The sequence below is a fragment of the Falco naumanni genome, chromosome 5 (genome assembly GCF_017639655.2).
Source record: "Falco naumanni isolate bFalNau1 chromosome 5, bFalNau1.pat, whole genome shotgun sequence".
NCBI classification, from domain to species: Eukaryota; Metazoa; Chordata; class Aves; order Falconiformes; family Falconidae; genus Falco; species Falco naumanni.
The window spans coordinates 68,627,484-68,644,647 of record NC_054058.1 but is presented as its reverse complement, the minus strand read 5'-3'; the positions used below and the strand labels follow the sequence as shown (position 1 = coordinate 68,644,647).

At 46.4% G+C, this 17,164-nt stretch overlaps 1 protein-coding gene across 1 annotated transcript; it reads left to right on the top strand.

The window, feature by feature from the left end:
* Positions 1 to 6,907: 6,907 nt before the first annotated feature.
* Positions 6,908 to 12,074, top strand: LOC121088204 (E3 ubiquitin-protein ligase RBBP6-like). Its single transcript, XM_040593908.1, has 3 exons — positions 6,908 to 7,144; positions 9,374 to 9,473; positions 12,017 to 12,074. Exons 1-3 carry the CDS (start codon positions 6,979 to 6,981, stop codon positions 12,072 to 12,074), a joined length of 324 nt encoding a protein of 107 aa, XP_040449842.1. The 5' UTR covers positions 6,908 to 6,978.
* The last annotated feature ends 5,090 nt before the right edge of the window (positions 12,075 to 17,164 follow it).

Genomic DNA, 17,164 nt, shown 5'->3' with positions numbered 1-17,164 from the left:
AGGTCAAGTACGAGAAGAGTGCATAATTGTGCAGGTGATTGCAGTATTAGATGTGGAATGCACGTAGTTTGTCCACAGCTCTTTCTCTCATACACAACTATAGAGCCAGCTCTGGTGACTGACTCTGGTCCGCCACAAACAGGCAGTCGGGCATTTAACCTACATTCTTTGCCACAGGAGTTGGTTAAACCTTCAAAACTCGAACCGACTCACGGCTTTTTGAGATGTGCTTTGTTCATTAGCCTTGATGTTGGTGGCTTCTTGCTGTACTCGGTAGTGGAAAAAAGACTAGTCCAAACATCAGGACACAGCCCGCTCTATGTCTTCAGCTGTTACAGCGGGGGAATGTCAAAACTGTAGAGCGATTTGCTGCGTACTGGGCATTTTTTACACTACTGACCATTTATAGCTTCGTGCTCTCCATTCAAGACCGTATCCACCCATTAATCGTCTGTGTGTTCTTATAATTGATGAGAACCCCAAAGATTTCCCTACCTTGGCTGAAACCTATTTTGACGCTTCTAATTACACACAGGTATTAGAACAGCTTTACTGGAGTCGGAGGAACATACTTGCCCGGCGTGTCATCAGACAGGTGTTTCTCCTGACGCTTTAGTTGCCAACAACTTCCTGCGCCAGGTAACGTGGTGACTTTCTCATCAACTGTTTGTAAGGAAAGTCTGTTTGTAAAAAGCTGAAAGGGAAGAAATTGTTGACATCTTAAAGAAGGATAAACTGAATAAGGCTGCATGTACTTTTCAAATGCATTGTCTGTTGTTACAGAAGCTGACAACTCTTTAGAGATAATCAGGCAAACTCAGGTCAAACTTTTGTCTAAACATGCTTGCCTGCCTCTCAGATTCGCTGTTAACACCGAAGTCCTTTAACTACAGATACCCTGAGCTACCAGTCCTTAATAGCAGTGTTTCCTGTGATGTGTTCCTATCTCTGTGTGCTGCTTTACTCTAGGCTTGATAGCATGTACAGGATTATACAAGTCATTTTACCCTGTGGAGGCTTTTCTTCATCTATTGTCATCATAATCTGACACTTTGATCTTTTTGTCAATGTTCTTCTGCCTCTAGGCTGTGAACAACTTCCACAGTGGAACCGGCTACACAACAGGGCTCCATAAGGAGACTCAGCAGCAGCAGCGACAGCCGCCGTCACCGCCTGCACGACCACTTGTGACTGTGACACCTGCTGCTCAGGTGACTGCCACCAAACTTTCTAAATCTTCCTCTCTGTCAGTCAGCGGTCTGTTAAGTTTTATTTCAACGTATGCTTTTGAAATACAGTATTTATTAGAGCTTATTTTCCAACTGTTTGCATTTATTCACAAGGGCTTTCCGGTCCCTGTAGCAAGACAACCGGCAGTACCATGTCTTCTGGGCCCCCAAGAGCAAAAACTACCCACACCTGGTGAGTGACCGTAACTTTAGAATTTCTTCTAAAAAAATTATCTTCAGATGAACTGAATGGGATTTATTTCTTTTTCCTCTCCCCACTCCAAAAGGTCATCCGATGAGAGCCAGTGCAGTTCGCTCAGCAGGTGGCAGACCAGGCTGGGGACTGTAAGTATTTCACAGAAATTCAGTCTATGACGACTTGTAACCCGTTAAACCAGGCTGTAACACCTACATTACTGCTACAGTAGCTGATTTATAATGAAATGCCTATGCACAGATAGCTGTGGAGAATACAAGTGGCAATTCATTTTTAAGTGGCTCAGCTTGAGTTGGCTCTAACAAAGGGGATCTGTGCTTGCAGTAAAACGATTACAAATCAAACTCCAGTATGTGACCCAAAAGTAGACTCTGAAAAACAAACGCTTTTGGAGGAAACCGTAAGTATATATCAAAATTAAACATAATGACAGGATGAGGTGCAAAGCCACCCTTTCGAATTACTGGCTGGATAGGGCTGAAGAAATTGATTTCCCAATTGAAGTCAGCCTCCAACATTTGATTTTTAATGACTTAGTGATGGAGCAAATTGTTGGAAGAGTCAGTGCTGTTTTTTTGTGACCATTTTGAATTTCTTTAGTCTAGTCATCTCAAATAGCCAAGCTGCTTTCTCTCCGTTGGAGAGAGAGGAATCTGGTTTTGCTGTTATTGCCATACCAGTTAGTTCTTCCTTTCGGTATGTATTTGTTATGGATAGATTATAAGTGTGCGTCGTGTTTATAAAATCTTAAAGATAAATCAAAAGAAAACACAGCATCCGTCCCAGAGACACCTAAAATTCTCAGGTTCAGTAAGCAAGGAAAGAACAGTTCAGGGGCAAGACCAGGCCAAACAGATCATCACGAGGCAACAACCTAGGAAGTTTATGGGGAAGAATTGAAAGGAAGTTTGAGAGAAGCTTGGTTAATATCTGTGCAGTACTTTGAAGCTCGGAAGTGTGAAGTAGGAAGTGTATGGAGGAGTGGCAGAGGAGCCGTGGGCACCTGGCACCTGGGAGATGGGAGTCTCCTTTAAGCATGGGCAGCCTCTGCCCGCAGTCACAAAGCTGAATGGAGGGGGAGAAGCCTGAGGCAACTGCTTGGGGTGAGGATGTGGAAGGCAAGTGGGAGGATCCAGAAATGAGGGTAGGCTCAAATGGACAGGAAGCTGCCAGAAAAATGCTCAGGTTGAGAACAAGAAGGGCTCGCCACCGTGCTCCCGCTTCATTCACATTCCTCTTTAAAATCAGGGCAGAGTGTGACAGTGACACGCGGGTTTGGGTTTCTCTGGAAGTTCAAATGGAGGACATCCACGTAGCACACGTACCCAGAGGACTCGGGCCCCGACACTGCCATCATCAACAGCAGCCTTTGTACCTGTGCCTCCACCTCCCTTGCATCCTCCCCCACCCCAGGCGCTTCCTTTCCCGCTGGCGGTACCACCACCACCACTACCTCCTCAGTTTCCACCTGGTCAGCCTCCATCTGCTGGGTATACCCCCGCCCCGCTCCAGAATATCCCCCAGCTCCTGCAAACATGTCATCAGCCAACAGCACGGCCAGCGACTCATTCAAATACCCTCCCAGCGACACCAGCACTTTCTTTATAGGATCACAGGGTCATTTAGGTTTAGTTGGAAAAGACCTTTAAGATCGTTGAGTCCAGCAGTTAACCTAAACCTACACAGTCCGCCGTTACAGCAGGTCCCTAAGCGCCACCTCTACATTTCTTTTAATACACCCAGGGATGGTGACCCAACCGCTTCCTTGGGCAGCCTGTTCCAACGCTTGACAAACCTTTTGGTGAAGGAATTTTCCCAAATACCCCATCTCAAGCTCCTGTGGCGCAACTTGAGGCCACTTCCTTTCCTCCTATCAATTGTTACCTGGGAAAAAAAGAGACCGACCCCCACCTCACTACAGCTGCCTCTCAGGTAGTTGCAGGGAGCAGTGAGGTCTCCCCTCAGCCTCCTTTTCCCCAGGTTAACCAACCCCAGTTCCCTCAGCTGCTCCTCACAGGACTTGTGCTCCAGAGCCTTCAGCAGCTTTGTTGCTCTTCTCTGGACACGCTGCAGCACCTCGGTGTCTTTCTTGTAGTGAGGGGCCCAAAACCGAACGCAGTGTTGGAGGTGCAGCCTCACCAGGGCTGAGTGCAGAGGGACAATCCCTCCCCTGGTCCTGCTGGCCACCGTCTTTCAGGCAGAAGCCAGGATGCCGTTGGCCTCCCTTGTCTAGGGAGGAGTTTTACGGGAACAACGGAGACTTCAAAAGGAGTAAGTGTTTGGCTCCAGGAAGTTGCACGGGTTTGCGCTTTGGTATTTCGTTAGCACCTTGGACTGCAGTTACACTAAAGTGCATCTGGCAGAAGCAAAAATGGCATCGTGTTTTATCCCACAGACCTTTTCATTGCAGTTGGTAAATGTGCAAAACTCAAGCAAGACAAATGGAATTGTAGAACTTTCCCTAAATCCTGGGGGAATTCTAAACTCGTTTTGCTTGACTAGGATGTTCATGTTTGGCATTACATGCAGTAGACATTTTCTCATCTTGGCCGTGTTTTGTATTTTGGTGTCTGTTTGGAATAAATACCCATCTATAATTGTAATAATGGTCAAACTGATTTTAACAGGGAAAAGAAAAAGCCCAGACCCGAAGTGTTCACAAACACTTCTTCTATGGAATTGGTGGCACGTGAGGAGTTTCAGGAGGAGCGCAGGCATTCATTTTCCAGGGAATTGCGTTGCATGTCCCTGACGGAGAAGCAGATTGTGTAGAAGAATCAGGAGGAGTTCCAGTCCACCTCTCTATCCTGAGGTGGGTTGGATGGTTCAAGGGACGAGCAGTGATGGGAGCTCCACATGTAGGTCCCTAGCTCAAAGATGGCAGGGATTACAGGCGACTGATAGTTATAACTGGGCAGCAGTTGAGAAGGAACGGGTGTCTTTTGCCAAAGCTTCTCTGCAGTGACATCCTTCGCCTCCTGACAGCCCTGAGGAGGCTAGAAACTGGACAGGTGTGGATTCCTGCGCCTCCGTGCTCTGGCTGTAACTGTTACCTCAAAGCACTTTGGAGGAGGTACGTGAGAGGAATTGCCTTTGTTGCCTCTGTCATCTAATCTCGCACAGACGGATTGCAACCTGGACTGCAAACTGGTGCCTTTTGCTCAGATTCTGCTGACATCCTTAAATTTTTCTTACAAATTAAAAGATCAGACTTGCGTTAGGAAATCTTAAGTTGGAGGAGGAATGAACATACGTGGAATAACTTGTGAAGAAAAATCTAAAGATAGCTGATGTCTTCTGTCCTCAGAAAGCCCTTGGGCAGGAATCTGAAGAGCTCTCTGTAGTAATGCTGTCAGTATCTTTCCCAGAGTAGTGGCATTCCGTCAGCTTACTGGAGACTGAGTTTAGAAGCTTCTAGCTAGGATTTTTCTTGAAATGCAGTCACTGGCCTTGGTTGGAGCTAGAGGTATGTGCAGGATTTGGCTACCACTGGCTAGAAGTGGGGCATTTTGCATCCTGTACAAATTGCCGAATACGTAGTGAAGTTAAATAGACTAAGCTGGCATTTTCAAATGGAGCTTTACTGCCTCCAGGCTAAACCCTGCTTTCCTGGCAGTTGATACTGCGCCGTGGCCATTAAGACTCACTTTTTTTGCATCTTACAAAGCACAAGAGTGGTTTGCGCTGCAGGTGGATGCTGGGTAGTGAGACATCTGCATGTCCATGTACCAGCAGAGACCAGCAGACACCCCTGAAATCCATCCATAGCTAGGGTAGTCCATGCGATAGAAGTGAGTGGGAACAGACTTACCCTTCCTGCGTGTTTTTACACTACCACAGCAGCAGCTGTTCTGGCTCGTAAGCAGAAACCTTTACATGCCGCCGTGCTCTTCGGTTTGCAGCAGCGGTATATCAGCAGCTGAAAGAAGCTTTGACATAAGCGTATGGAGAGGAAAAAAAACCCAACCCAAACAAATTTGGGAGAAAAAAGAAAATGGTGTGAGTGATTGTTTTGAATTAACTTCATTCATTTCCTTTGTGTTGCGTTTTGTTTTTTAAGGTCCAGGTCTCCCTGTGCCACTTCCTCTCGCTCTAGAAGTGCGCATACCTACTGCAAGTCAAGATCAGGTCCTTCCCACCCTCGCTGCTGCTCTCGATCATCTAGCCGTGACCCCTCTCATTCCTACCCACGATCACCACCGTATCCAAGAAGAGGCAGAGAGAAGAGTCGGGGCTGTCATTCTAGGTCAAGGTCACGTGGTTATCCCCGCTCGAGGTCAAGGTCACATGGCTCTCCCCGCTCGTGCTAGTGGACTCACCCTTTCTCTCGTCTTCCCTTAACTGAACATTTTTGGAAAAAATACTGCAGATACAGAATTTAAATAAAAGCTATTTTATGAAGCATTACAAAAGATGACAGTGTGCACCTCGCCCGTTACGACTGGACTGCGCCCTTTTTTCCTCCTGGCACTGGTTCTACCAGAGGAAGCCCCGTCAGACAGTGAATAAAAGCCAGTTACAAAAGGAACCATCATTAATACCATGGAGGAGTACAACAAGGACAACACTGCGACACCCTGAGATGTCCCCTCCCCGCGCTGTCCCTGCGGTGCGGGCAGCCAAGTGCCACCCGGCAGAGCCCCAGCATTTTCCCCAGGCTGCCTTGGGACAGGAGGGGACAGCAGGTGGGGACAGTCTGGGGGTGACAGGAGGGGACAGCTGGTAGTAACAGGCCTGTGGGGTGACAGGAGAGACAGCTGGTGGGGACAGCCTGGTGGGTGACAGGAGGGGACAACTGTTGGGGACAGCCTGGGGGTGATGGGAAGGGTCAGTGGCTGGGGACAGCCTGGGGGTGACAGGAGGGGACAGCAGGCAGGTACAGCGTGGGGGAGACAGGAGGGGAAAGCAGGCAGGGACAGCCTAGGGGGTGACAGGAGGGGACAACTGTTGGGGACAGCCTGGGGGTGACGGGAAGGGTCAGCGGCTGGGGAAAGCCTGGGGGTGACAGGAGGGGACAGCAGGCCGTGACAGCCTGGGGGTGACAGGGCACAGGGCGGTGATGTGCCCAGGGCCGTTGGGAGAGCCACCAGAGGCGCAGGGGCTGACAGGTGACGCTGGGTGGTGAAGGCCCCAGGGGGTGACAGGAGGGACACCGCAGCCCTGGGGGGTGACAGGGCACGGGGCGGTGACAGGCTGGGGGACAGCAGGGACACCGGCGGCCCGGGCGGGGCTGATGAAGGCCCCTCCCCCAGGGGCGCTGAGTGGCCCCCTGAGCCCCTCTGTCACAATGCGGAGCCGCCCGGGTTGCCATAGCGAGCAGCTTGGCCTGGCAGCGCTGGTGCGAGGAGGGAGCGGAGGCCGAGCCAGGGCCTGTCGCCATCGTCCTCCCACCGGGGCTGCGAGGAGGAGCCGGCGGGCTCAGCCCGCGCTGCTGGCCCCAGCCCCTCGGTGGGCCCTGACCTGCTGTGGGGGCCGCGAGGCCAGCTGCTGCGTGAGGTGCCATCGCGGAGCGGGCACCGCCTGGCCCCGGCCATGTCGTGTGTCCACTACAAGTTCTCCTCCAGGCTGAGCTCTGATGTGGTCACCTTTCACGGCCCCCACATCTCCCTGCGCGACCTCAGGCGCCAGATCATGGGCCGCGAGAGGCTGAAGGCGACCCGCTGCGACCTGCAGGTCACCAACGCCCAGACCATGGAAGGTGCGTGGGGGCGGCGGGCGCGGGGACCGGGGACCGGCCGGCTGGCGGCGGCGCGGGCGGCCAGTGAGGCGGTTGGGCCGCGGCCGGCAGCGGTGACTTGTGCTGGGGCCTCAGAGCTGCTCTTCCGTGGTTGTGCGCTGGCAGCTGCCGTCAGGGCTGTGTGCGCAGCCAGGCACAGCAGCGTACGGGGTCCGTGTGCGACACCGCGCGTGGAAGGGGTTTGGTTTCTGGGAACCCTTCTAGGTAAAACGAGAAGGGAATGTGGGACAATGCCTTGTCATCACAATCCTGCCAGATTTCTTTGAAAGCCGGCAGAGAAGGCTGAACGTGATAGAAAAGGAGTGGGTGGCTAATTTAAAGGGGAAAAAAAAGTGGGTTTGGTGACTGAAATTTGTCTTCAGCTACTTTTACTCCACCGCATTGGAAAAGTGGTGCTTGGCTGCTGCAGAAACTGCTCAGCAGCAACGTTTGGGATCAAGAGTGTATCTGTGAGTGAGAATCTATGCAGACCCTGGAAAGCCATCTTGTAGACGAGCGTTCTGTCTAAAGTATACTTGGCATTTCTTGCCAATACAGCTTCTTTGCTGCACCAAAGACATTTTCATTCAGATGCTATTGAGCATCATTTCTTCTTTTCTTTCAAACGGTGCATTTTTGTCGTGGTACTGCGTGTTAGACGGTGTCAGGGCAGTAGTGAAGTTTTATGGCAGATCAGTTATGGTGAATATACCTAAAAATGTTCTTCGAGAAGCCCTAAGTTCTTTTGAATCTGAGAAATGGTGCTTGATTCTCAGAGACGGTAATGGTTTTGTATTACTTAGCGTGCTGTTTCAGCTTGGTAATCTACCGTCTGGCAAAGCTTGCATGTGATTAAAGACTTTGGAATATGACTTGTCAGAAATAAAAAGACTTGGAAACCGTCTCCATTCCTTAAACATTCAAATTTTATCGGTTGGGTTTTTTTTCCTTTTTCCTGTGGTTCTGTGACATTCCCACAACAGTCTTGTCTTTACAATGTGTACTCATAGGATTTTTTCCTCTCCCTCTTTGATGTATTAAAACTGAAACAGAATGACATGCCTGCTGCGGTAACTGTAACTTTGGCCCCAGCCTTTCCAGTGGTTGGACCTAAACACGCTGTTTACCTACAGATGGGTAAAGTATGTTCAGGAGAGTATCTGTGAGCAGACTTAACAGCACGGTGTTAGGGGTCTTGGGGGTGTTACGGGATCGCGTGTCATATACAGCGGTAGAGACAGACATGCAGGTAGAGGCAGACGTACAGGTTGTGACACAGATGCTTACTGGAACTTCTGTAAGGGTGTTTTCCCTGTGAAAATGCAAAAATCCCCCAGCGGTTGTCAGAGCAAAGCTAAGGAATACAATTCAGTGTCAGACACATGTATGCCAGATTTTGGGGTTTTATACATAACGGTGAATTTCCGTTTTTATTGAACAGCATCTACGTGCTTAAAGTCACCTTCAGAAGATGAAGGAAAGAACTAGGCCTGGATGTCCTGCCTAAAGGGGGTTCTTGGAGATCTTCCCTGTGGAGATATGGTCGTGGGTTTTATAACTTGGTGCAGGAGTCCTGGCTAAATGTTGGCATGATCTTGGAAAGACCCTTCAGTGAACCCTGAGTGAAGATGGCCAACTTGTTCAGATTTTTCCGAGCTGCGTGATCACGGAAATCTCGTAATAGAAGCAATGCTAATAGAAGCTAAAAGTAAACAGGATTTTGCACATCCTGGGGAAAAAAAAAAAAAAGAGATGGACTCTTTTTGAAGATGGTGGGAAGGCAAAATGGATGGTTGGGATGTGTTTTAAAAGGTGGGAGGCGGGGTGGGGGTGTCCTCTTCCGTGCTCGCTATTATAGAGACATGTTCTAGGGTTTTGTAAGCTAACAGGAGCAAAAGCAATGAAAGTTAGATCAGGAAAGAGCCTCATGCTTTAGCAGACTCTGCTTTAGTGACTTTAGAGACCGTTTTGCTGTTGGCATTGAAACGATTCAAAACAAATGGAAAAGATTTTGCTGCTTGTGTTTGACTATCAGACCTGAAGATTTCTGGAAAGGTGCTGTGAGTGTGTGGAGATGATAAAAGCATGACGCTGTGTGTAAAATGTTGCTTTTCTATCTGTAAAGGGGTTCCCTGAGGTGCTATGTCATGACATATTAATATCACTCTTACGAACTGACTGATGCTTTCTCTGTATTGATGCTGTTTCCAGAATACACAGATGACAATGCCCTGATTCCAAGGAACTCATCGGTAACTGTTAGGAGAGTCCCTGTTAGAGGAGTTAAAGCTACCGGCAAGACAGACCTTGGGTAAGTAGCCATACCGCGTTGTGTCCTGTGGGAGGGGTTTCAGTGTGTTCACCTTCTTTGTGGCTGTTGGTTTACGGAGGCATTCCGGTTGTATCTTTCTTGTTAAAGCTGCTGTTAAATTGTGTTGTGACAGGGCAGATTTGAAGGTATCTGTCCCAAAGCAGACTTAGATTTTTCAGCCCGCTGGGACGTGGCATTCAAACTCCAACAGTGGTAGCTGTTCAGACGTTTGAATTGAGTTTGTTCTTGGGGTTGGTTTTTCTGAGAGTCAAGTTCTCCATCCTGTTTCCTCTATGCAGAGAGATTCCTTATTGTATGCTTTTGCTTGTATTGCTTTTAGAGTAAACGGAGAGACACATTGCAGTGTGAACTGGTGATTTGTTCCCATCTGCCAGCAGTCCGAGTCTCAGTGTTTGACTGCTTCCTTTGTTTGGGGGCGGGGGGGCAGGGTATTCTTACACCCCAGAGGGGGGTGTGTGTGTGGGCTGCATGCTGTCTCCAGAGGAAAGACTGAGTGGCCAGCTGGCAAACCGTGCAAACAAGAAGTTTCATTCTTAAGTGATTCCTATTAGTTTCCTAAAGACAATGCCTGTGTCGGGCAAGAGAAAAAGAGCAACGTCCTAAAGCGTATTGCCTTTTGTGCCAGGACGGTGAAGGAACAGTTGATCTTTTCCAAACCTGAAGCTCAGAAAGCAGTTGAGCACATTCCCAAATGTTGGTAGTTACCTTTCTAAGTTTGATTTCACCCTAAGCTGCTCTCTGTGCTCCAGGTATTACTGCTGTATTCCTCAGATTTATGGAGGACAGAGAATCTGATTACAATTGCAGATATTCAAATGTAAGCCTGACTACAGCATTGTTGCTGTCATCGATGTATTCGTACAGTCCAGTTCTGTATCAGCTGCATCAGCATGGTTTGAATGGTCATGTTTTCCAGCCTTCTTCAAGACAGACCTCTCCTCCACCATGAGTAGATATTACTGACTTGTGGTTTTGCCGTGTCTTTCTAATGTTAGTTCTCAATTAATAAAGTATACCGGCGAGTTACAGCGTGTCTCAAACAAACAGTACAGCAGCATCCTAGTACCCATGAAGCATCTGCAAGCAAACCCCCCTGAATTTATGTGGCTCTCCTGTAAGCTTTGGGCATATTAGTGCTTCCCAGCACTACCAAGAGTTTCTAGATGCCACAGCACTGTGCTGCTAAGCATGGCCTTGTTTGGGGGGTTAATTTAGATCGGGATGCTTAGTGCTGTCTTGTCAATATATCCTCCATTTCTGGTTGGATGGCACCCTCTCCTGGTGTTGGCATGCTGCCCTAAAATGAGAGGCTAGGTGCCACTAGCATCAAAGATCCAAGAAATACCTGCACGTGGGGATAAGGGATGAATGCCGCTGCTCTGCTAAAGTTGCAAATGGATCGGGCAGGTCAGCTTTCTATTCCTTCAGCTGGAACCATTGTGGAAACAACTGGTAGAGTCGTTAGTGTTTGGGAATGGTGAATGCATGCTGTCATGGTGGAGAGGCCTTCAGGAATGCGTTAGTCACCTTGTAGTATCTTCCTCAAGGCAAGTGGGTGGAAGAAACCGTGGTGTGGGAATCTAAAGCTTTTCCTCGCGCTTCCTCATCTTCAGGAGGTACGTGGCTGTACTTGCGAGCCTGGTGGTGGTGTAGCAGTGGCAGGAAGTATGAGCCTTTCTATTTGTGCCGGAATTGCACAGCAGCCTTTGGGTTGCCTCTGCTCGTGGGACGCTTTGGATGATGTATGAATTGTTTGTTAACTAGATCGGCGGTTGCATGTTTGATTCATGAGTAGCGTGCAGGTACAGACCAATGAGTATGTGGGATCTCGGCAAGGGCTTGTGTGTCATAAGCGTTTCCTAAAATATTGTAGCATGTTCAAGATGATCTTAAAGCAAGTTCTGGTAATCAAGACTTTTTTTCTTATTTTTTTAACACAGGCCTCCTCGATCACAGAAAATCCTAGGAACTGCTTTCAGGTGATGTTTCTACTGCTATTTGTAGTCACTTTAGGCTAAGTATGGTAGGTACCTGAACACAGTGCTTGGGCTTCCACCAAGAAACACTTTTCTACAGACAACTGTTCTTGTTTTGTCAGAGGAGTGTAGAAACCAAAGTGCTCTATCTGGTACCTATTTGTGATAGTGGGGCTATACAGATTGCCTGAAGGTGCCTTCGTGTTTGGATGGCTGACTATTCAAGAACAGAAAAATGTAGCACAGTCTTCACAGTTTTGGTACTTAGAGGGCAGAAAGAAAGTATGTGAGGACTTCTTCTTGCACTGCTGTATTCTGTATCTTAGAGTCATTGGGGACAAAGAAGGAATGGGATTTTGGTCTTTATTTCAGTTGCACTGAATGTACCAGGAGAGCGCACTTTATGTATAGAAATAAATTTCCACATTCATAAGACTACCAGAACACAATGTTTTGATGTTCAGGTTTTATAAACTGTTTTCACTGCTTTATGTTGGTTTCAAGTGCTTTATTTTAAGTTCTGATCATCTTTCTTTCTTCTTCTAGAAGTCGAACTGAGCCAGCGAGTAGAACATCAAAAGAGGTATGTAAAAACACAAGCTGAAACTTTTTTTCTACATGCTGCACCTAAGTCTAAGAAATGTAGCCTTGTACTAACTCTTTTTATATATATAAAAATATATAAAATATATATGTTTTATATATAATATTTATAATATATATATAAAACATATTTTCCAGTGAAACACAGTGTATGCTGTAAATCCAATGTATTTGATTCAGCATAGTGAAAACTGAGCAATGCCAACATTTGCGCGGTTCTAATGTGAATAATGGTATTTGTGCCTAGTAAGGCATTGCATTTCGTACTGAATAGGCTAGACTATTTCTTGTATGACTGTGTGTTGTACCGATAATGTATGCTCATTTGTAGAGCTTGTAGGTTCAAGGTTTGCACCACTGAACTTGGTACACCACCACTTTGAATTTACATTTGGAAAAGGGGCAGCATTTTTCTTCCGGTCAGAAAACACTGTTGTTCTGCTGCTAAGACATGAATAAGTAACTCGAGGAGATACTTGACTCGTAATGGCCTAGATCTCCATTTGGCCCTTGGGGGGAATGCTACGTGCCACGATGCATTTCAAAATAGCCCTCATAGTACAAACATTACTTTGTGGTGGTGTTTGGTTTTCATCTGTAAGTATAACTGCTTGTTCTTCACTAGAATGGCGTGAGGCATTACACGAGCTCTAGGTCACTGGATCTGATCACTTTGTAAGCTCTTAGGATAACTTAATCTAGAAATTCGTGAACCTGGGGTCTAATTAAAGTAAACGAAAGACAGCGCAAAAACTATACTGCGTTCATGTATCACACCTGTGTGCATTTAGTAAATGATGAGCTATTAACTGATTAATTTATAAACTGCACTGACAATGTTTCCTGTAGTGACACTTCCTTCTCAAATAAACGGAAATAATTTTTTTAGATCCTTTCGAGCTGCAAATGGACAGCTTCCTTGACCCTCCGTCTTTTAAGCAGTTGTGAGCATTTGACAAGGGTCCCCCTCTGAGGTATTCTGAGCAATAGGTTGATCTCAGGAGGGGTTGGTTGCTTTAGTTTCTTCTCATTAACAACGTAGGCATACTTAAGCTGTTTAAGGTTTGGACTTTGTTTTGAACAAGTATAAATTCCACTGGCTTGGAGATGGCTCTTCCGGTGACGCTCAGAGGATATAGCGCAGGCTTTCATACAGCAGTAGGGGTGAACTATTGCTCTGTTTTGATTGTAGAACTTGAATATGTGTTTAATTTTTCTGAATAGGTTGGCGACCCTTCTGCACCTCTTTCTCTGGCCCAGCTTATTAAGGTATGCTTAGATGTACTTGCTTGTGAAATAGTGTTTGTAAACCTTACACTGTGCTCTCTAGCTGGATAACTGCTGTAATATGAGCAAAACATTAATTGTTAATAATTCAGAGTGTTTCTCCTAACTTTAAAATGTTACTTTGATACTATCCTGTAGAGAGTAGTTCCCAGCTTGGGAAGAGGGAAGGGGAGCACCTTACTGGCCTCAGTGTAATGCTGCAGTGTTACCCATCTGCAAGACACAAAGAAGCAGCACTTCAGAAGCTGTTTACCATTTTTCATACGTCCCGCTCATTGTTCATTGGAAACTAACACAATTTTTACAGCAGGATTTAATTGGCTGTAAGTTATGGACATTTCTAGGGCCTTTGCAACAGCCAGAACAGACGTGTTTCTGGAACATGGACAATTGCATGGCTGTTTTTGAATTTCTAGTCATTACAGTTACAGGTCCATTCTTTGAATGGTGCGGGACTGCCTGAATTGTGGCATACAGACAGAGGACGACGCAACCTAATTTGTTTACATGCAGACTGTGCAAACTGTGCAAGTGCACCTAATTGTTGATAGGACTGTGCCAGTGTTTATGCGAGGCACATCAGCAGACGTGACCGCCTGAAAGCATGTTTTGTAATGGAACTGCTGGTATTTTGTGCTCAGCAACGTGTAACGTTGTCTGGGGAAACGCTAGTGATTGCACTTGGTGAAGAGGCGTAGTGCTAGCCACAGAAGTGATTAAAAACATAGTCTTTAAAGTTACAAAGACTAGAGAAGGCAGGGCCTAACGCAGAGGAGCTAGTTCTTTCCTCTGAAAATGAAGGCCAGAGCTCATTTCCACGAGAAAGAAATCTCTTCCCACTGGGAACGTCTTCCCTCGCTCACTGCAGAAATTTAATTGTGTTAATTAACATTTTGCGGCAGGGTGGGGGTGGGGGTGTGTGCAGAATTAGTTTGGGAAGCAGCCACCAAAAGACATTGGCCTCCCTCTGGGCTGTCCCTTGGTTCTGTAAAGGCATGTGAAATTTACTCTAAAATGTGGAAATCTGTCCAAGCTTTTGAGAAATTCAAAGATTTCAGAAATACGGAGATAGGTAACAAAGCAGCTCCGAACTGTTACCCTGACCTCTTTAGTGCAGGCTGGCACAGGAGGCAATGTGTAGTAAGAACTTTTCTGCTTTGCTATGACTATGTATTGAATGCCATAGTTGAATGTCGGCCTGTTCCTAGGAATGTGTTGTGGGGTTTGGGTGTGTTTTGTAAACCATTTGGGTTCAGACAAATCAGTCAAGTGTCTATAAAAGTTCTCTGCAAATGTTACTGGAAATGATTTCATAGATGGCGATCTGGATTATGTTCCTGCGTATATGGAACAGCTATTTAATAACATGTGGAAACTAGTTGGTTGCTTTTGTGAGTGAATGCATGTAAAAAGGAAAACATGAGCAGTTGGTCTGTAGGATAGGTGCTTGAAGTTCCATATAATGTACAGTCACCCCCTTTGACCCTGCTTGTATCTGGACTAGTGTGTAATAGAAACATTTGAAGAAGTACTGTGTAAAAAAAAACCATCTGGCTTCCATAGTTCGAAGATCTAGTTCTGCGTAAGGTTTATATTACAATTTGCGTGTTAAAAGGACAGTGCCAACTGGAAAAAAATTGTAGTTCAGTCACTTCCTATGAAGAAGCGAGTGGCGGCGGGGGAGGGGGCGGAACCGTGCGGTTTGGACTGCCTACAGCACACGATGGTCAGATGTCTGCTGAAAAGAATCTTTTGTCTTGCTGAGGGATTATAGAAAGCTTGATTCCTTTTAATGCTTCTGGGTCTGAAGCTGAATTTCAGCAAGCAAAACCAACTGCCACGACTCTGAAGTTGTGTGTCCTTTTGACGCTGCAGAATGTAAATACTGCTACTTGCACACATCTTTCTCGGTTAAATGTACCGTGGCTAGCTTCTTTGACTAGTCTGGGGCTTAAAGACCAGCTTCAAAATGCTGGCTGGTGTGCTTTTTTCTACACATAGCTTCAGTCCGCTTGGACAAAACTTGGCTTGGCTTCACAAGTCTTTATGTAAGGTACAAAGAGAGCCTATTTGTAGCCTAATGTGTGTGTCAAATAACCATTACCTGTTAAACAGACTGCCAACCTGGCTGAAGCCAATGCTTCCGAAGAGGATAAGATAAAGGCGATGATGATACAGTCCTGCCATGAATACGATCCATCCAAGTAAGTATCAAATGTGGTCTTCAAAGGTTATGGAAAAAGTATGGAGATGTTTCTTTTAAGAAGAGAGACACATGCATACCTTTTCCTTTTTTTCCCCAAACCTTCTAGTTACTTGAGGGAACCCTTGGATCTGCCTCCACCATCATCCAGTTGCTTTTGCTGTGGAAAACCTGGCCACTATGCCAAGAACTGCCCGGTAAATAGGGTAAGATTGGGGCAGGCCTCTGGTGTTACCGAGCTTTTAGGGTTTTTTACCTTGGCATTTATGTGACAAAGACATGAACACTCCCAGTAAGAATTGTTTCTCTCGGGGCGAAATGTTACATGGCAATGTTGCAAAGCCCTTCCAAATTCAAGGGAAACCTGGAATTCTAAATGTGAAACTTTTTTTTCTCTAGGTCACAGACATTAAAGATGTCCATAGATCTTTCTCAGTGAACTTTCATACATATTTGTATCTATTTCAATAGTACTGGAAATTTTCCTGGTTCTAACTCTTTCTAATGACAGTTCAAAGTTGTTGGTATTTCCTCTAAAAACAAGAGGTTTCTGTTGACCCCGTCTATTGAGTATCTGTCAGTTTTAACTACAGAAGCCTCTGGCTGAATATTCATGCCGTTTAACATCAGTCCCTGAATGTACATGCAGGAGGGATGAATTCAGCCTTCCTATATAGAAGTGAATGTAAGTTTCCATGGGGGCTGATTCGGAGCCCTGAATTAAGCTCTCACACGTTGCCCAAGGGCTTTGGAGGGGGAACAGGTTTGTGTCTCTGCTCTGAGCGGATGGTGAGCAAAGGGCTATTTCACCCTGAAGGGTCCTGAAGTTAAGCCAAAGAATGACGACTGGGTTCAAAACTCTGCTCAAACCTGTGGTACGTCCTGGCTATGCTCGTTGGGGAAAGCAGGAGTATGAGTCGAGCAGCCATTATGTTAGGTAAAAGGAGGGGATTAAAGGCTTTCGCTGCTTAAAATTATCTCTGAAACGTCATTTTAAGTGTGCGTCTGAAGAGGAGAGATGTCTGCATTTCTGTTCTCAACAGGACAAAAATGTGGAGCCTGTTCGCAGAATTAAAAGGAGCACCGGAATTCCAAGGAGTTTCCTGATGGAGGTGAAGGATCCCAACACAAAAGGTGCCATGCTGACAAAGGCTGGGAAATACGTGATACCAACTATTAATGCGTAAGTATGGAATTAATCGGGCCGACCAAAATGCGAATGAGAGCAACCATGCGTAAATGTCTGAGTGGCAATGCAGCCGAGGTGGCCAGCCTCTAATTACGAGGGAGGAAGCACTACCGTCGTATCTTAACCTTAAAATCTGCAATACTTTCCCATATTGAAATAGAGTAGTCCTGCTGTTCATGCCCCGGGAAGCTGGCTGACCTTGGGGTATGCTAAGAACCTGTATTTCTGCAAGGCATTTCAGTAGTGTTTCCAGCTGGCATCATTCTCTCTGAATGCTCGTTTTGCTTCTGGTTTACGTTTCAAAGGCTTCTTGCAAAATTTAACAAATAGCCCTTGGACTGAGATTTCCTCCTCCTCTGACTTTTAGCAAATCTCATGTGTGAAACGGGCTGAAGTGTTCCTGTTGCTATAA